At 41.0% G+C, this 19553-nt stretch overlaps 1 protein-coding gene across 1 annotated transcript in view; it reads left to right on the forward strand.

Annotated features, from left to right (window-relative positions):
* Positions 1-19553, forward strand: part of MYH15 (myosin heavy chain 15) — a 47935-nt gene that overhangs the window by 14810 nt on the left and 13572 nt on the right. Inside the window, exons 14-32 of the mRNA XM_013950028.2 lie at positions 30-179; positions 957-1127; positions 2205-2384; positions 3682-3814; positions 5648-5715; positions 7456-7543; positions 7753-7870; positions 8129-8252; positions 8942-9078; positions 9441-9696; positions 10152-10394; positions 10838-11014; positions 11563-11708; positions 12303-12393; positions 13422-13811; positions 15282-15408; positions 16473-16591; positions 17064-17260; positions 18330-18679. Of these exons, the coding sequence (XP_013805482.1) occupies positions 30-179; positions 957-1127; positions 2205-2384; positions 3682-3814; positions 5648-5715; positions 7456-7543; positions 7753-7870; positions 8129-8252; positions 8942-9078; positions 9441-9696; positions 10152-10394; positions 10838-11014; positions 11563-11708; positions 12303-12393; positions 13422-13811; positions 15282-15408; positions 16473-16591; positions 17064-17260; positions 18330-18679 (3265 nt within the window). The remainder of the gene's footprint in view (positions 1-29; positions 180-956; positions 1128-2204; positions 2385-3681; positions 3815-5647; positions 5716-7455; positions 7544-7752; positions 7871-8128; positions 8253-8941; positions 9079-9440; positions 9697-10151; positions 10395-10837; positions 11015-11562; positions 11709-12302; positions 12394-13421; positions 13812-15281; positions 15409-16472; positions 16592-17063; positions 17261-18329; positions 18680-19553) is intronic.

Here is a 19553-nt window from a genome sequence, read left to right on the forward strand (position 1 = left end):
CTACTGTTTTTCTGAAACATATATTTTAGGTTTTGTATGCTGTTGGGGCCTTATCCAAGGCAGTGTATGACCGAATGTTCAAATGGCTGGTGGTCCGTATCAACAAGACCTTGGACACTAAGCTGCCCAGACAATTCTTCATCGGAGTCCTGGACATTGCTGGATTTGAAATCTTTGATGTGAGTATTAACGCATGAGGACTTGGGGGAAGGTTGTGAAAGATACTGATCAATAGCTCTTGGGTGGGGCTTTCTTTTTCTAACTGCACAGAAGGCAAACAGCCTAGAAAGCTGAAAAGAAAATAGTCTGTGTAATTTCGCAAGATTTTGGAGTGAACAGATGTAGACAACACTCAGCATTTAGCACAACTGGACATGCTGATAGCTCCTGGGGAGGGAAGAGGCTGGCAACCTTTAACAAAGACAACATCTCATATGCTTTGGGCTGTGTTTTAGGAGAATGTATTACGCCCAATCTTCCTCTCTGAGAGAAAGCACCTTTTATAGGGTGTAATATTTCTCCCACTTTGTATGATCATTGTAAACAGGTATATGTGAGAACAGCACTTTGCAACTTCTGTTTCTCAGAATCCATTCCTGAAGGCTAGCGTTTAATGCTGTTACTGCTGCATGCTGCTCTGCAGTGGAGCAGAGTGCCTAGGCTCTGCTTGACAGGACTGGTGTGGCATGCTGCTGAAGGAAAGGATGCTGCCCTTCCTCAGCCGGAGACCTGAGCAAATCTGGGTATCCTCCTGCTGCGGGGGGACTGCATGTGAGGCAGGTGGCAGCCTGCTACTGAGCTCCCTCCTCCTTTGCCTCCAGTATTACGCTGGTAGTTTCTCAGTCAGTTACTGTTTAGGAGGTTTTAGATGTAAACAGTTTCCTCCTTGCTTTTCCACGAAACCCTTGCCATAGTTAACTGTGTGCAAATGCTTCTCTTTTTGTCCCTTTCTGCAGTTTAACAGCTTTGAGCAACTTTGCATCAATTACACTAATGAAAAACTGCAACAGTTTTTCAATCATCACATGTTCGTCCTGGAGCAAGAAGAGTATAAAAAGGAAGGCATTGAATGGGTCTTCATTGATTTTGGCATGGACCTGCAGGCCTGCATTGATCTAATTGAGAAGGTATGTACAGGAGTGCTAAGAGGTATTTACTGAATTGTTTTTTATTTGTGATGGTCCCTTAGAAATGTTCTCAAATCCTAGTGATAGGAGCAACCGTGGTGAATAAACAGCAGGACAAGTTTTTCACCTTCCAACACACAAAACAGATTTAAAGGAAAATCAGTATTTGTGGTTACTTGCCTTTACCTCAGTAAGTTTGCCATACAGAACCAATAGTAAACGTGTTGTAACTGTTTATCTATATAGCTGTGTAATCTTACTTTCTCTTCCTTCTCTTTCCTTATTCCCCCTTTTCTCCCATCTACCTTGTTCCGCATATGCTTAATGTCAGACTTGCTTGTCAGCTTTTCAGGACAAATGCTGTATTTCAGCCATGTGCCCTGTACCTCCCCCCATGAGGCCCTGATTCTTACATTGCATTACAGGGTGATGTACAACGTCCTTCAGGCTCTTCCTAGACTTAAGCTATTGCCTCCCTCCAGTCTCTTCCCCAGAATGGGCTATGCCTTTCCTTTCCCCCTCCTTATGAGTATAATGTGATCCTGGTGGGGATAGGTGTCCTTGCTATATCTCTTTCTGCCATCTCTTCTTGGCATGGTATGTAATCTCTGCTGACCTGTGAGGAAAAATTAAATTTTGAGTCTTGTATTAGCAAGGCTTTTGGAACAGCTGGAGTTAGAGGGCTGATTATTAAGTGCTCATGTACTTGATCACTTTGTTCTCCAGTGGTAGGATTTCTATGCATGTGATCCCAGCCCCTTCAAACCATTTGTGCACCCTTAAGTTAGTCCATCTTGCCCTGATGGATGAATGATAAAATATGAGTTGGTCCAACTGCCTTGAGAAATAAATCAAACCACTTCTGGAAGTCATCATAAAGCATCCTAAGGCACAAATGTCATACTGAATAGTCAAAGGTGTGGTTACCACTTTAACAGACTAATCAAGGGATTCCTCACCAGTATAAGAAGAAATCTTGCAGGCCTAAAATTCCACCAGATCAAACTTAAAGACTGCACAGATTTTGAAAGCAGGTAGCCTAAACATTTTCTTACAAAAATCTTTTTAAATTAACAGCCACTGGGAATCCTGTCTATCCTTGAAGAGGAATGTATGTTCCCAAAAGCTACAGATATGACGTTCAAAGCTAAACTCTATGACAATCATCTCGGCAAGTCACCTAACTTCCAGAAACCCAGGCCTGACAAGAAAAGGAAATATGAAGCTCACTTTGAGCTGCTTCATTATGCCGGTGCAGTAAGTTCCTCTGCTGGAGGGTAGATCTATATTAGAGGTTTTCCAGGTGGGGTTTAGCCCATAGTGCAGAAGGGAGGGGAAACAGTGGGAAGGAAGAAAAGGGGAAGAAAGGAACAGTTAGAAGTAAGAGCAGACTTCTACTTTCTCTGCATAGGTTTTGCAACGTATTAAGATGCTACCAAACTTCAAGATATATGGTCCTTGGACACACAGATAAAAGGAAACAAACTGAGGAGGGCTGATAATGGTTTTTCTGAATGGTTTTCCAGTAATCAGGGTCAGATTAGTGATTAAACAGCGGCAGCATCTTGCTTTCCATCTTGGTTCCCTGTACAAATGAACTGAGTCATCTCTACCTAACTTCTGTGATTTCAAAAAAAAAAAAAAAAGAAAGAAAAGAAAAAAAACATATTTCACATCCCTTTTTGCTCATGTTAGGACCAGTATGTTAAAATAGCCAAGGAAAAGGTGGTTGATTCTGCTGTGGAGGTTTAGCTAAAAGGACGGCTGATGATGGGATCAAGAAGAATCCAGCACTGAGCTACCTGAGCCAAAACTTACCCAGTTTCAAAGCTGAGTTTTCAGACCACATGGGCAGAAATAATTTGAGGAGAATGCAATAAAAAACAGAGTTTATATGAAGCCTCAAGAGAGTAGAGCTAGAACCTGCCTGATGCTATTTATGTTGCTTTCAAAATATAATCAAATGTTAAGCTAATTTTCTATTCATTAAGAGAAATAATGTCCATTTTGCTCTTTATGTGTAGATGTTAATGTACTCAGAAAAGAAAATGAATATTTATATCCCCATGTGATACTGAGAGTGGAACTTATTTGCCTACTAAACAGAGCTGTGGCAAAGCCCAGGAATTAGATTTTTAATCATGAAGTTTCTAACAGAATATCTTAATTATTCCAGTGTTGTGTGCTGTTGCAAAGTGAAATTATTACTTGTGTATTTTATAGTTCAGCAGTTACAAGTAGGGTTCCTGGGTCATTTATCAAATGTGGGATCTTTCCAGCTGACCACATGGAGACTATGAGAGGATGCAGGGACTGGAAAGCTTGGAAGGAGTGTGCAGGATTCAGATGGTAATTATTAGGAAGAGAAATCTGGGAATTTGGAAGCAGAGAATTGGATGGGAAGTGATGAAAAATCAAATGCCTGATACCACTCTGAAGCAGCACTTCACAATATGTCATTGGCTTTAAGCCAAACCATAAAGAACTACTGGTGCCCCTGAAGGAGAACATTTGCAACCTCTAATTTATGTTTTTAATACGTTGCTTGCTGTAGGTGCCCTATAACATCATTGGGTGGCTTGAGAAGAACAAAGATCCACTTAATGAAACTGTAGTAGGTATTTTCCAGAAATCATCCAATAAACTGCTGGCAAGCCTGTTTGAAAGTTACGTTGGTGCTGACAGCGGTAAGCAGAATTGGCTCACGTGGGTTTTTTTTCATTTCTGGGATGCATGCCTGGCAATGAATTTAAAAAACAAAACAAGACTCTAAACTGCAGTTGATGCAATGCTAAATGAGGCACTGGCTAATTGTTCAGATGTGTGCAGGATCTGTATGAGTTTACCATGTTATCTTAAGGAGGTGATTAACTCAGCTAGTTTGTACATGTAAAACCTCTGGGCAATTCTGGCAAGGATTTGTGTGTTGTGAACGCTGCGATGGGGGTTTGAGCATGCAAATGTTCAGATATGCAGACAAGTGATGCACAAAAGCTTCCATACATAAAAGCAGAAGAACAAGAACAGCTCTTGTTTCCCACACTGTAGCCCTCCTTGCTAGCCATCCTCAATTCAATAAGAAATATAAACTCTGAGAGAGACCTTTGGAATATTTTGTCAGACTATTGGCAGGGAGCCTGTAAGGTAACTGAGCACTAGTCCAGCTTGGCAAAAGCAGCAGAAGGTTGCAAGAATAAACATTCTTTTTCTGTTGCTGTTGGTTTCTCCTTTGACAAGACTGATGTATGTCTGAGGACATATTTAAGCTGTCTGCATTATATACAACTGTTTTATTTGTGGGAAGACAAGTAGCAAGCATCCATAAAATTGCTGTTAAGTAAATAAGACTGGCATTCATTACAAAGATGTAGCTCTTATGTCCTGAAGTTGCAATCACTTACAGCCTATTTATTAGTAACCTCATTTCTATAGATGTTGCTGTCATGAATCGTAAGATACTTTCTGAGAAGTAAGCAGACTGCAGACTTCATAATGTGGATAAGAAATGGAGCTGAATATAAATAACAAAAATCCTGCCACTAGCAAATTCTTGCAAGTTACTAATTGCATATTTGCCTGTGGATATTCCTGCTTGTCAGAATACTACCTGGCTTTTCTTTAGTGTCAGGAGAAAAGAGCAGCTTGTCCAGATTAGCCTCTTCCAGGCTTGGCAGTGTCACTTTCAAAGGGGGAGAAGTTTTTGATAATTGCATCAAACACATTGCACCCTTCACTTCTCTTTTTATGCTGGCTGCTGTTGACAGGTGAAAGAATGCAGACCTCCTGGGAATGACCTAATAGTCCAGTATTTAGAAAGCTACAGCAATTGCTGAACATTTTTGGGGTAGTGTTTGGCTCAAGTATGGTGAAACTTCATAAGGTCGTGTCAAAAATTAGCATCCTCTTTGAGGATCTGAGTGAGTTTGACTGAAGCTTTAAGCAAAATTCAGGGGATACAAAGCTACAGGATCTAAAGTCACAAGAAAAATACTCTCGCTTTCCCTCTATTCTGGACAAATGTTACTTACACAGCTCCAGTGTCTCCAGAACAGATATGTGGAAGCTATGATTTCAATTGCATAGTACAAAGTCTCCCTAAGCATTACTTTTCTTTAGCTTTTTCTTTTGCTTTTTCTGCATTGTCTCACCTATCAGTTTTTTAATGAACTACAAGCTACTCTATTTTCTTAAAAGCTATTTTTGCCTTATTCATATTTATGGACTTTCTGCATAATGAGTGACGTTGTTTGGATCTGAAATGAAAATGTAATCCAGAAAGCTTACAGTAGTCTTTGACAAAAAACATGAGTATGGACAGAGAACGGCAAACTTGTGATATATAACACAAGTTCAGAAATTTTTGTATAATATTTGAGCAATCACAGCCATGCAAGTCATTTGCTATGCCTTTCTTTCAAATGAAGTTGTGCTTTTGGAAAGGTTTGTCTGTCTCCTCTGCCATGCCTTGCACCCCACATTAAGATAAAAAATGTGACTTTTTATTTCATTTTTCTTCTTAGCTGATCAGGGCGGAGAAAAGAAACGCAAGAAAGGTGCTTCTTTTCAAACAGTGTCCTCGCTACACAAGGTTTGTTTCTCCCACCCCACCTCCTAGTTTGAGTTAAGACTCAATACACTGAAGAGGAATGTTAAGGACTGTCCTAAATGAAATCGAAATCTCATAACAGATTTTCATTCTGGGCCTGGGATACTGGCCTTGACTAAATGAGTAAATTGTTATTAAAACTGCATGTGTGATGGGCTGTTTGGTTTTCTCTTCTTTGAGTATTCAGTAGAATATGGGATTTGTATTATATTTGAGAAAGTATCACAAATTTTGTGAACTACTTTTATTTTGTGGCTTGTTGCTTCATGCATGTCTTTGGAACTGGAAGTGTTTACAAGTTGTTTGCTAGTCCTTGTTTGCTTACTGTTTGTAACTGGATCCTAAAATTAGAGTAACCATGGAAAACAAAAGTCGTAGAATGCAGTGGAGAATAACCCTTCTTTTTTTCCCCTGAGTAATTCCATCCTTCTAGGACTGGAATGCACTCCTGGTGGGAGCTGTCACTTGTGTCGTTTCTGGGGAAAAATGGAGCTATATTTGCCATTACTGAAATTTCTTACAGGGTAACACTGAGGAAGCTGTAATGTAGCTAAAGTTCAGGTGAGGAAGGAGATAGTTGTCTTCCCCTAGTTATGTCATTTTATCTTGTTAGGAGTTACTCCTCATGAAGTGAAATCACTGGAAATTGAGACCTGTATCTTGCCCGTGTAGATACAGCTGAAGAAGTGTGAAGATAGCTGAAGAAAGTGTTTGTAGACAACGGTTTAATAATCCGTAAATAGAAACCCATTTTCCAGGACACAAGGAGCTGCTAAGTACCCAGCTCCTGTTGTTTCATTTATGATTCTGGCTAACATATGAGAAATTTTCAGTTTGAACAGTCTGCTGATGACATCATATTCCACCTTGAATCTTCTCTATTTTCCACATACTAGACAAAAGACATTTCACAGAGTTTGGTGATCACTGGCAGGGACTGAACGCTTGATTTCCTCTAAGCTGTTTGCTGCCTGTCTGGAAGATGTCTGATTAAGATCAATAAAAGGAAAATGTTGGGACAGGAGGACAAAAACCTAGCTTTTATGAAGAACAAATGGGAAAGCTGATTTATCTTCACTGGGCGAGGAAGTCACAAGGCAAAAATGCAGTTCAAATCAGAGTTTCACTAGGTGAAAGGAACTTAATACTCATAGTAGATGGTATGAAGTCATAGTTCAGACAAGATGGGACAAAAACCTAATTGAGATAGTGCAGTGGGAAGAGGGAGTCCTAATGCTCACTATGGAATTTTATGATTAAACAAGATTTGATGTCAGCAACGTGTGTTAATGAAGTTAGTCATCAATATATCAATACATTATCACACACCACTACATGAATAATATGTCCTTTAGTTAGTGTAAGAGACTTTCAGTTAGTGTAAGAGAAAAAGGTATAAAAGCATAGCTTTACAGAAATGGTCTGCAGGATGACATTGCATCTTGCTTGCTGGTCATATTGGTTCTGATGTCCGGGATTGTGAGTAAAACACCTGTCTCTTTAGGACTTTGCTAAAACTGATGTGGATTCCTAAAATAGAGTTGACTAATATTTGGTTTATTTGAACACATTTCTCTGTAATGATTTTGCTAAGCTTATCGTTTTGTTGGGACTGTTCAGGGAGATGACCTTAAACTTAACTGCCAACAAATCAAAGAAATGAATAATTGGAATTCCACTGAAGCATTAAAGCTAATTGTGTTTTTAATATGTGTTTTCTAGGAAAATTTAAATAAGCTGATGACTAACCTAAGATCTACAGCCCCTCACTTTGTACGATGCATTATCCCCAATGAAACAAAAACTCCAGGTATGGAAAACACAGCAATCTTAAAATGTCATTTCAATATTTACTTCCAAGTCACCAGACTGTACTTAAATACTGTCTGTGTTGTCCACCTTATCAAATAGAGTTGCTTTTTTAGGAGATGACACCTTACATTTTCTAATTCCCTCAACGAGATGAAGATTAGCGCTATGGAAGATCCCCATTTAGTTTAGCTTTGTTTTTCCCCGTAGGTGAAATGGATGCTTTCCTTGTCTTGCATCAGCTCCGCTGTAATGGTGTTCTGGAAGGCATCCGCATTTGCCGAAAGGGTTTCCCAAACAGGGTGCTTTACGCTGACTTCAAACAAAGGTAATGCCAAGCTGTGTTGTCTCCTGTCCTACCCTATCAGTCAAAATAAACAAAGCACGTCTTCTCTTTTTTATTTGAGGTATTTTATTCCATTCCAGTTTATTTTCCATACAGATTGTCTGAACATGGAAGGCAGAATTCTGCTCTTGCTTGTGTCTGTGTAGATATGATGTAGGAAATTACTCTAGGTGATATTTTTAGTTTTGAATAAAGCAGAATCTAGGCCAGTTTTATTCATTGTTAATCTGTTATTAACAGGTACCGCATTCTGAATCCAGGTGCAATCCCAGAGGATAAATTTGTGGATAGCAGAAAAGCTTCTGAAAAATTGCTGTCATCTTTAGATATTGACCATAACCAGTATCGTTTTGGACACACCAAGGTAACCAGAAGAGTCCATCAATGACTATGTAAAGAGGAAGGAGATGAATGTAATGTGCAGAATAGGACATTATGAAATTTCTAGTGGTGGTAGTGAACAGTTAATAATACAAGGAGCCAGCAATATAGCAGCAAATTGATACTAAATTTTAAGCTGTGCTAGAGGAATTGTGTTTCTCGAGCTTAAGCTCCCACAAAGCTTTTATTGCAGCAGCACTACAAGCAAACAAAGGAGCAGCTGATCGTCCATGTCCCCCAGTAAAACAACAGCTTATGTAGTATAGATAGGCTCAAACATACATGGACCACAAGATCAACTGCAGCTTTTGAAATGAGGCCATGTGCAATTATGACATGATCTCATTCACAGGGATCTGCGAGCTGGGAGCTGTGGTTCAGTTGACCTGGTTTGAACCCTGCCACAGTTGAAAGGTATTGTGTAATGTGGCAATAGGATAGCCTGGCCTGCTCAAAACTGAGAAGATGAGACCCAGTTTTAAAACAGTTGGGAAACTGTACAATGCAGTCCCTGATGCAAGTAGTATTGGGCCATCTATTTTCTTCTGCTTTATAAATGTGCCAGTAAAAATACCACTCTTCTGGGCAATTGCAATAAAGTCTGTGTAACTGCTGATGTACTGTCAAATAAAATAATTCTTTATGGTCAAATAACATCTGTGCACCTGTCAGGTGTTCTTCAAGGCTGGTCTCTTGGGTCATCTAGAAGAAATGAGGGATGAGAGACTTGCAAAGATCTTAACGATGATCCAAGCAAGAGCGCGTGGCAGACTGATGCGAATTGAGTTTCAGAAGATAGTAGAGCGCAGGTATGAAGGTACCCTCTTAAGTCTTAGCAGATAATGGTCATTATGATTTAATTATATGTTGAATAGAGCCATTATTACAGCACTTAAGATGCTTGCTAATCCTGAATTAAAGGTTTAACATGGACATATGATAAAAATAATAGCAACCATGTATTAGTTGCCCACCACTCTCATAAAAATCAGATTTGGAAATTCTTCCTATGGATATGGAGGAACTTTCTTGCGTATTTTAGAACCTAGTACAATTTCTAATATTACTGAAAACAGAGCAGTAAAGGTGGCTGAGGATGAAAAAAAAAAACCTCACTTTCTCAATTCAGGCTAAGCTTTAGGGGATTTTGTTTATTTTCTTCTTAAACCAGGGATGCTCTTCTTGTAATTCAGTGGAATATCCGTGCTTTTATGGCTGTGAAGAATTGGCCCTGGATGAAGCTTTTCTTTAAGATCAAACCTCTTCTGAAGTCTGCAGAAACTGAAAAGGAGATGGCCAATATGAAGGAAGAGTTCTTGAAACTGAAGGAGGCTCTGGAAAAATCTGAAGCCAGGAGAAAGGAACTTGAAGAAAAGCAAGTCTCTTTGGTTCAGGAGAAGAATGATTTGCTTCTCCAGCTCCAAGCCGTGAGTAGGCAAAGCTAATTTGGTTTGCATAATTGTTAGATGTTCTTTCAAACTCAGAGGCTTACAAACCAGGGAATTAGTGCAAAGTCAATGCAGATAAGCTGTTGGTCTTGTCAGAATATTGCCAAAAGCTTACAGCAAATAGAAATTCTTATGTCCTAGGAAATAACCAGGTGGGCTAATGATGCAAATCTTACAGGGCTTTGTCCTGGTCAATGTCCATGGCAATTAAATACAGAAGTGTTCTTACAGGGGCATGCATGATTTGTCATGCTCACCACTCATCCTGCTCCATTAATTGTTGCTCTTGCCTTTTGAAGTTATGAGTAGGAGTTGTTCCTTATGCTGCTGTGAAGTGTTGGGTCAGGCTTTGTGACCACTTACAGGATAGGGGACAAGTGAGGAAGAAAAAAGGTCAGGCAGTCATGGCTGTCCTCTTCCTTGTGCCACACCAGGAGCAAGACACTCTGGCAGATGCAGAGGAACGATGTGACTTGTTGATTAAATCTAAGATTCAGCTGGAGGCCAAAGTCAAAGAACTGACAGAGCGGGTTGAGGATGAGGAAGAGATGAATTCTGAGCTGACTTCTAAGAAGAGAAAATTGGAAGATGAGTGCTCTGAACTCAAGAAAGATATTGATGATCTTGAAATAACACTTGCAAAAGTAGAGAAAGAGAAGCACGCTACTGAAAATAAGGTACTTTTAGAACTTGAGGATATGTTTTCAAAAGAGACTGGGGATGGATTGCCTCAATGACAAGAGCTACCAGTCTTCTGACTGCTTCATTCAGGCCGTGCTGCAGGGTCAGAGTATATACAGAGTCATTTGTCTTTGACTTTATGAAGGAAAATTTTTAAGTTTGAGCCTGAGTTTCTCTTTTTTGGAAGTGAGTTGTGCTGCAATTGAAAAGAATTTAGTGCATTTCAAAGAAAAACACCCGCAAGAAGAATTGGCACTTCCTGGCTCCCTTGACGGCAGTTTCACTCAAAATGCCAAAAACGGGGGAAGAAAAAAAATCCCCTTTCCTTCAACCCTTTTCCTGCATACACATTCAGTATAGGCAGTCCTTTAAGCTTTATGATAACCTGTCACTCCAAAGTCTTACAAATACATCCATCACTGCTTCCTCTCTCACACAGGTCAAAAATCTGACAGAAGAAATGGCAACTCTTGACGAGAACATCAGCAAACTTACTAAGGAGAAGAAGTCCTTGCAGGAAGCTCACCAGCAAGTTCTGGATGACCTACAAGCAGAGGAGGACAAGGTCAACACACTGAGCAAAGCTAAACTGAAACTGGAACAACAAGTGGATGATGTAAGCTGGCTCTGCCTTAATTTTTCTCCAGGCTTGTTTGTACACCATTTACAGTTTTCATGAGTCTGAAATGTCACAAAGCTTTGAAATGTATTTCTGTCCTTTTGTAAATGATCAAGGATGTATAAATACAGTCCATGTAATACTGTCTGGAAAAAAAAAAAGTATAATTACAGCAACTGTGTAAAAACTTCTCCCTGTAGTTAAGCCTTTGAAAGGAGTGCAATAATGAGGGAAAATCCACTACTCAGTTGCATTTTCACTGTAATTGGCATGTAGTCAAACAGAGCTCTGCTACCAAGAGAACTGTAATACTTGCACTGTCATAAATCATGGAGTAGCCCTTATGTTATATTTCTTTAGCTCATATGTTCTTTGTACAGGCCATTGGCTACAAGAAAACAAAAAATGTAAAATCGGACTCTTGTACTTACGTGCTTCTGCTACAGCACTTGCAAGAGCTCAGCACAAAGCTGGGCCTAGTATGCTTCTGGCTGTTGTAAACCATCTGTGCTCAATATATTTAAGAAATGACTTCATTTCTAAAGCTTGAGGGCTCACTTGAACAAGAGAAGAAAGTGAGGATGGATCTGGAAAGGGCAAAACGCAAACTGGAAGGGGATTTGAAGCTGACCCAAGAAAGTGTCATGGACTTGGAGAATGATAAGCTGCAGATGGAAGAAAAGCTGAAGAAGTAAGAGACCTTTTCTGTTGTACAAAATAAAGCAGCACAGTTACCACTGTCACTTCAGGTGCATCATTCTGCTCTGATGTGGCTAAAAGGAAATTCCATCTCAAAGGAGAGAGTGTATAGTCAAGGAGGGAGGGAAAGTTGCTTTGTTACTGGTGCACATTATACCTGAAATATTAGAACTGATTATACTTATCAACATTAAAAAATATATACTTATGTTTTTCGTTGCTTAGAGGAGAAAGCTGAAGTCCCTAAAATCATCCTAACAAGCTATGACTGTGTTGTTGAAAGACCTCACTCTCTTAAAAGTATTTTAAAAGTATTTTTTCCACTGATTCTGAAAATAACATTACTTGTGTAAGACATAAAGAACCACAGAATATAATCACACAAATGCATCCAGGGTCTTAGCTTAGCACTATTCAGAGGAAGACGTGTTTTTATACATGTAGCAGTACATGAGGTTTGCTCTTTCAATTTCTGCTTAGATATGTTAGGAGTTTTATTGAACAACTCTTTAAAAAATTGCATTAACCTAACTTTGTTTGAGCTACAGGGCAAATTGTCAAAGTGGGTTTTTCCTTTCCTTGGCAGGAAAGAATTTGAAGTGAGCCAGCTGAATTCCAAGATAGAAGATGAACAAGCTATAGTGTTGCAGCTCCAAAAGAAGATCAAGGAGCTTCAGGTCAGCTTGCCTCTCCCATTTTTTTGCACCTAAGAGGGAGTCTCTTTCTGTGCCCCACTGAAGTGCTTTGCGCAGATTTTCACAGGTAGCTGCAGTCCAGTTAGTTAGCTTTGAGACCCAAAGTGGTGCAACTCAGTAGCTGCCCAGACTGATTCCTGTTTCCCTCAGGATGCTCGCTCTGTAGTGGTTCCTTCCCACCAATGACTGCTGAATGCTAGTGGTTTCAAGTGAGGCAGGAAGGCTATGGCATCTTGTTTTTAAGCAAATAACATGTTGTTCCAAACCATGAAGCTGGGGGCAAGGGGAGTGCAGGGGAGGAGTTTAGCAGTGATAGGCATGAATTTGAAATTTAAGGAAGGGACTCAAATGCACATGACATTTTCAACAGAAATGAAAAGGCCAAATACAGTCAGAGCAGTCCAAACAAAATGTTTGACAAAAAACATCAGCTTCTAATTTTATTATAGTTTCTATGTTAAAAATGACCTACAATTAAAGTGGAAATAAAGAACATTCTGATAATTTGAATATGGAGCATTGGTTGGTCAAAATAACTTTTTCAAAAAAAGACTACCCCCAGTGCAATATATCCATTATTCATGCAATTCTACATAATGCTGTATTTGAAATCCTCACCTTAAAACTCCTACAGTGAGGTTACTTCTGTCACATAGCTATTAAAATGGGAGCAAGGAGAACTCTTACAGTCCCCTTCAATTACAATTAATTGCTACTCCTCCCTCCTGCTACAAGTAACCTCTTTTATGTTCTTGACCTAAATATCTTGAACTACAGCTTGTAGGAGAAAATATCTACTGAGAAAGCTGCAACTCATCAGTCTTACTCCAACTCAGAATCTGATTTATTGGCATAATTAGGCAAGTCCTTTAACTGCTGTGCCTTAGTATCTGTTCATAAGTTGTAAGGTGTGGGCTGGCAGTGGATTCGACTATTTGTTAGGTGCTTCAAGGTCTTCAGGTAGGAATCATTATGGAGGTAACACAAAGGTACTTGTGTCTCTTTGATAGGCTCGTATAGAAGAACTAGAAGAGGAGTTGGAAGCGGAAAGAGCTGCTCGAGCCAAGGTGGAAAAACAGAGATCAGATTTGGCCCGAGAGCTGGAGGAATTAAGTGAGCGACTTGAGGAGGCTGGGGGAGCCACTGCTGCTCAGCTAGAGATGAACAAGAAACGTGAGGCAGAGTTCCTGAAGCTGCGGCGGGACCTCGAGGAGGCCACGCTTCACTATGAAGCCACAGCTGCCACCCTGAGGAAGAAGCATGCAGACAGCGTGGCTGAGATGGGGGAGCAACTGGACAACCTGCAGCGGGTCAAGCAGAAACTGGAGAAAGAGAAGAGCGAGCTGAAGATGGAAGTGGATGATCTATCATCCAACATGGAGCAGATGGTCAAGGGAAAAGTAAGCGGCCTGAGGTTTCCCTACCCCGCAAAGGTCACATGTAGCCAAGGCTGGTCTGAAGGTTTCCCCGGACACCTGGTAGGGCTGGAGTGTTTCAGAAGGCAGTGCCTTGCAATCTGGGGGGGCTTGTCTGTACAGCGTCACCCCTTCCCAGAAGGTGCTATAACCCTCATTACCTGGAGATGGGATGGCAATTGAGCTGGTCTGTCTAAAATATATAGAGCATCCCAAGACCCAGTCATCTCCATATTACATCCGCATATTTCAAAGCACACAACTATATCACTTAAACTGTGCTCCCCCAGCCTAGTGATGACAGAGGGGATGCCATGCAAAGCTGGACATCTCCCATCTCCAACAAGGTCCTCTCAATCCTGCCCATAGTTCACAGGTTGGAGTCATGTTAGCAAGGAGGGCAAGCAAAAGCTTGCAGAACCATTGCATGTGTTTTTACTTCCTATGGATGAATTGTGGATTTTGTTTCCTGCATAGATAGTCTTGGTAGCATTCAGAGCACTCCAAAAAGTCCTTCCAATAAAATGGAAGAAAACAGATTTCAGCATTCTGAGCGTTAGAAAGTTGTCATCAAACTTAATTTATGATAAATGGCAATTAAACCAGAATCAGTAAAGCAATTTTCATTGGAGGTGATTTCCCCATCTAGCAATTAAGAGGGAGGCTTATGCCTGAATTTCATGGGCATGTGATTGCTTTTGACATTCTTGTGGAACCTTTTCACTCTGATACTTCAGTTCAGAACCCAGTCACAGGAAAACAAATGGGGCAGGGTGACATAATGGGGAGACCCCTGGCCTGGGTCGCTATTCACGGGGCTTCTATTTCCTGCTTTGCTGCTGTCCTCCTAGGTGACAGCAGGCAGGTTTTCCTCTCTTGACTCCAGTGTCCCATCTTCAAAACAGTGACAAGATTTTGATCTGCTTTGTGAAGTGCTTTAAGAGGTACTGACAAAAAACACACTAAGAACAAAGGATGTCGATGTTCCCCTGTAGCCTCTGCCTTTCATGAGCTTGATCTTGAAAAACATTAAGCACACGTGTACAGACACACATCTGGGATGGGATGGGGCGGGGGGGAAATCATTTCTTCTCAGTCACTTTTAAAGCTGAACTATATCCCAAATTCTTTACTCAAATTCTACTCACTCAGAGTTTCTCGAAGATGCTTTTCACTGTTGTCTTGCTCCAGTGGCAAATGGAAGAGTAGTACTTACTAGGTAAAATTCTTCCTTAAACCAGGTTGTCAACAGAACATGATATAAGTGTTCTTGCTCTAACGCTTAAGAAGAGTAGGTCTTATCCTCTACCTTATAATACCTTATTTGCTGGTGATGAAAATGGTATTTGTGTCTTTGTTATCTGTCATTTCCCTGAAAGGCAAATAAAAGATGACTTTTCCTCTCGGCTTTGGAAAGCTACAGCTTGGTACATGTTTTCTTCTGATTCCTGTTAGGCAAATGCAGAGAAACTTTGTCGGACTTATGAAGATCATTTGAACGAGACAAAAACTAAACTGGAGGAAATGACTCGCCTTATGAATGATCTCACTACCCAAAAGACAAAACTTCAGAGTGAGAATGGTATGTGAAAGTTCAGCCCCAATAAGTTACTGGAAAACAGTATATCAAATGTGTCTCAATGTCAGTGTGATGTATTACGTGATGACATCTGCTTTGAAGGTGGCTGGATTAGGATTGCTGAATGGAGCTGTAGCTCAGTGTCTTTTTACTTGTCTGTCTTCAACATTCTTATAACCTTGGAGAGGGGAACCTTGCCTTGGACTGGCTTAAAAAAAAACAACCTATAACCATACTTACCAGCATGCTGTACTACCATTTCATGAACTGAAATGGATGCGCTGGCTAAGCACCCAGTTTCAGGAACAATGTTACACCACATCTGTTTAGCAATGCTAGAGGGAAGACTAAGGAGTTGGTATAGCACTGTTGTCTGTGTGAATACTATCTTTTCAAGTGTCAACTTGAGCATTGCACTCTAGAAGGCATTCACACCAAACCAAAAATACCCCATATGCTCTAAGCGCTTGCTACTTTTTTAACCAGAGTAGAACTATTTGATTTCTGCATCCTCATCAGATTTCACTGTTCTGCTAGACTAACTTTCTGTGTATTTTCAAGATGCATATATTTCATTTCCTATTTTATAGTTAGTTCTTTCTACTCCTATAAGGCTGTGGTTTCCACCCTGCAGTGATGCCATTCTTGTAAATATCTTTTCTTATGTATCCCTCTGTTCTGTACACTGTCAATTGTGAGGTTCTCAGGTTGCTTTGGAGCCCTCTGAAAAGTCATCTGTGGAAAAGCAATATAAAATAGCGTAGAAAAGTATGAACAAAATCAGCTGCAACCACACATGAAAGTAGGCATTGGTCTAGGCTGATCCATGAGCTGAACTAAAATTAATGAGCTTAGCTAATGGCAGTACAAATAAAAGAAAAAAATAAGGAAAACTATCCTAGTGGAGCGTGTGATGGTTACAAGTTTGGAGGAAAGCTCACAAGGTCAGCCACAATTACTATTGGTTCCTTTGCTCAGCAGAATTGGATAACTGGGACTTTGCTTTTTTTTCAGTAGGAGTGTGCCACTTCCTGTTCTTACTTTTTTTTGGTTAAATCCCTTGGCAGGTGAGTTTATAAGACAGCTGGAAGAGAAGGAGTCACTGATAAGTCAGCTGTCCCGGGGGAAAACATCATTCACACAACAGATTGAAGAACTTAGGAGACAGCTAGAAGAGGAAACCAAGGTAATGCTTTGACTGTGTCCCATTGGTTGAGATGGAATGGGAAAAACTGTTCACATTCATTTGTAGCCTGGATAAAAGCTGAAATGAGATATGGGAGTGAGAATGCTTCTTGGTAATTATGCTGATTATAAACTCCTGCCTCGGACTGAGACAAGTCACAGGAGGAGAAAAATCTTGGAGTGATCAATGTCCATAAGTGGTAAATAAAATTTACTCAGTAGTATACTCAAAATCTCAGATCTTGCATCTTAAAAGTTTTGATGCTTCTTCAAAGGTGTTACGAGTATCTTCAGTCTTGATAGATTGCTGAGCACATCACCAGGAGAGGTTTTCTTAGGTAATTTCATACACTTCTTACCCTCACTTGTCAGGGATGTCATGGCCAGAGGCAAAAAGAAACAGACTTTGGTCTCCATTTGAATTCCTAGGGGCTGTTTATTCAGGTTTTGCTGTGACCTTTCTATCCCTGCAGTCCAAGAATGCCCTGGCTCATGCCCTGCAAGCAGCTAGGCATGACTGTGATCTCTTGCGGGAGCAGTATGAGGAGGAGCAAGAAGCCAAGGCAGAGCTGCAGCGGGCTCTCTCCAAGGGAAACGCAGAAGTGGCACAGTGGAGAACAAAGTACGAGACCGATGCCATTCAGAGAACTGAGGAGCTGGAAGATGCCAAGTAAGTGGGTTACACAGACTTCATCCTGTCCCTGGTTGGGGGGACTGAGCTCTGTGTGACTTATTATGGCAATAAGGAAATAGGGCGATACAGTTGGAAAGGGCCTTCTGGCTCATTCATGTCATTCACGAATGTCCTTTTTCTGTTCCTTTCATTGCTTGAATGGGTCAACATTTCTGCTGAGTCTCTGTCCACGCAGTAGGGGATCTGGATACTGAGGTTTAGTTAAGTACCAGCAAGATCAAGCTTTTACTCTACTTGATTATCTCACACACTCACTTGCTTTGCCCCTGGCCCAGCAGCACATTCCCTAGGTCTTAACTTCCCTCCCCGGCAGGGAGATCACTGCTGAACTAGAAAAGTAGGTCAGAAACTCATTTCAGTTCATGCTGTGCAGCTGCTCACAGTTACTGCTCTTGGGTGTTACTAGCCAAGGTCTCCGAGCATCCCCCAGCATTTGTCTCCATGCATCTTTCTGATCTGCAGGATCCTTGCCCACTTCCAAGATAATTCCTCCAGCTAGCATCTTCATCTTCTTTCTTGGACCCCTTTTTTTCTTTCCAGGACCCCTTCTTCTTTGCAGAATCCCAACGCTGCAGTCTTCCCAATCTGAATAGACTATGTACAAAAGCACAATGCGTGGTCAGCCTCCTAATTAGTGGTTCTGGGTCATGTCTCTTTATTAGCTGGAGGATTCAGGACATGCCACTTCTGCTTAGTCCAGGCGTTATCAAAATTTACAGCCAGACCATACTGGTCGGAGCTATAGCAAGTAGCAGGCTTCTACTTGAGAGATCAGAAGTTCAGATTCAGATATACACAGACACACACAGACACACACACAGACACACACACACACACACACACACACACACACACACACACACAGCTGCAGCTTGTCAGCATTCACAATTTAAGCAATTTTTTGTCTACCACAGTTTCCTCTCTCTAAAAGCCCCATTTCCCCTTTGGAAGCTAAATTATTGAGATAGTGCTTTGGTGTCAGTCTTGCTGGATAACATGGCAGTGGTTCCTTTCAGTCACTGTACTGTTTCTTCTCACCTGGTAGGAAAAAGCTTGCCGCTCGCCTTCAAGAAGCTGAGGAAGCAATTGAGGCAGCCAATGCCAAGTGCTCTTCTCTGGAAAAGACAAAGCATAGGCTGCAGAATGAGCTGGAAGACATGATGATTGACCTAGAAAAGGCCAACTCGGCAGCTGCCTCCCTGGACAAGAAACAGCGTGGATTTGACAAGATCATCAATGACTGGAAGCAGAAGTACGAAGAGTCACAGGCTGAGCTGGAGGCTTCCCAGAAGGAGGCCCGTAGCCTCAGCACTGAATTGTTCAAGTTGAAGAATGCTTATGAGGAGACACTGGACCATCTGGAGACACTGAAAAGGGAAAACAAGAACCTCCAAGGTAGGCTTCATTCAGGCTCAGTGGTCAGTGTGAGAGCACCACACTTGAGGACAGCTGTAGGGTTGCAGGTGCCCTGTAACAGCTCTGGGGAAAGAAATTCCTCTCATCCCTGAGACAAGATTTCAGATGTTTTTGGAGGCACTGCCTGATGCTGGCAATGAAGGTTTTAATCACAAAAAATGGTACAGCCAAAGGACTGCAAGCTTCCCTTCACTCACCTGCCGATGAAGCTTAGCCTTGCTTGGTGTAGAGTATCTCTACAGGAGTAAAGAAGTCATTGGGGGCTTTTCTATCATGCCTAACAAGCAAGTCTGTACAGAACTTCACTGTACAAAGCACAGTGCATTGTTGCTAACAGTGGCTATACTAATAGATCACTTAACAAACTGGAATTGACTGTTCAGTAAAGAGTTTCAGATCATTCTCTTGTAACCAATACCTTGTGCTACTCAATCTGCTCTAATTAGCAGATTTTGAACAGTTTTTTGATCTGTGTCAGTCCTTTGGGATTCATTGCCCTGGCTGTTACTATTTGATTAGAGCTGTACAATCTGACACTTGTTGCCTAGAGTTATGTTTAAAACATGAATTCTTATTTAAAGGATATAGGAAGGCTTTTTAAGAAAAGTCTCAGTAGCTTTTCACTGGCAGTACAACCCACACTCTTTACACCAATGAAGAGCAATTCACATCATCAAAAGTAAATTTCTAATTATAACCAGCACCTTTTTCATCGATCCCATCAATGGGAGGGGCATGGAAAGTGAGCCCACCACCACCACTGGCAGAGGTGCTAGTCTCAGGTGAGGACCAAGAGAGATAACAAAGGCGCAATGGAGAAAGCTTAGATAGCTCCCAAAACAGAGCAGTGTTC

Source organism: Apteryx mantelli, chromosome 1 (assembly GCF_036417845.1).
Source record: "Apteryx mantelli isolate bAptMan1 chromosome 1, bAptMan1.hap1, whole genome shotgun sequence".
Taxonomy (NCBI): Eukaryota; Metazoa; Chordata; class Aves; order Apterygiformes; family Apterygidae; genus Apteryx; species Apteryx mantelli.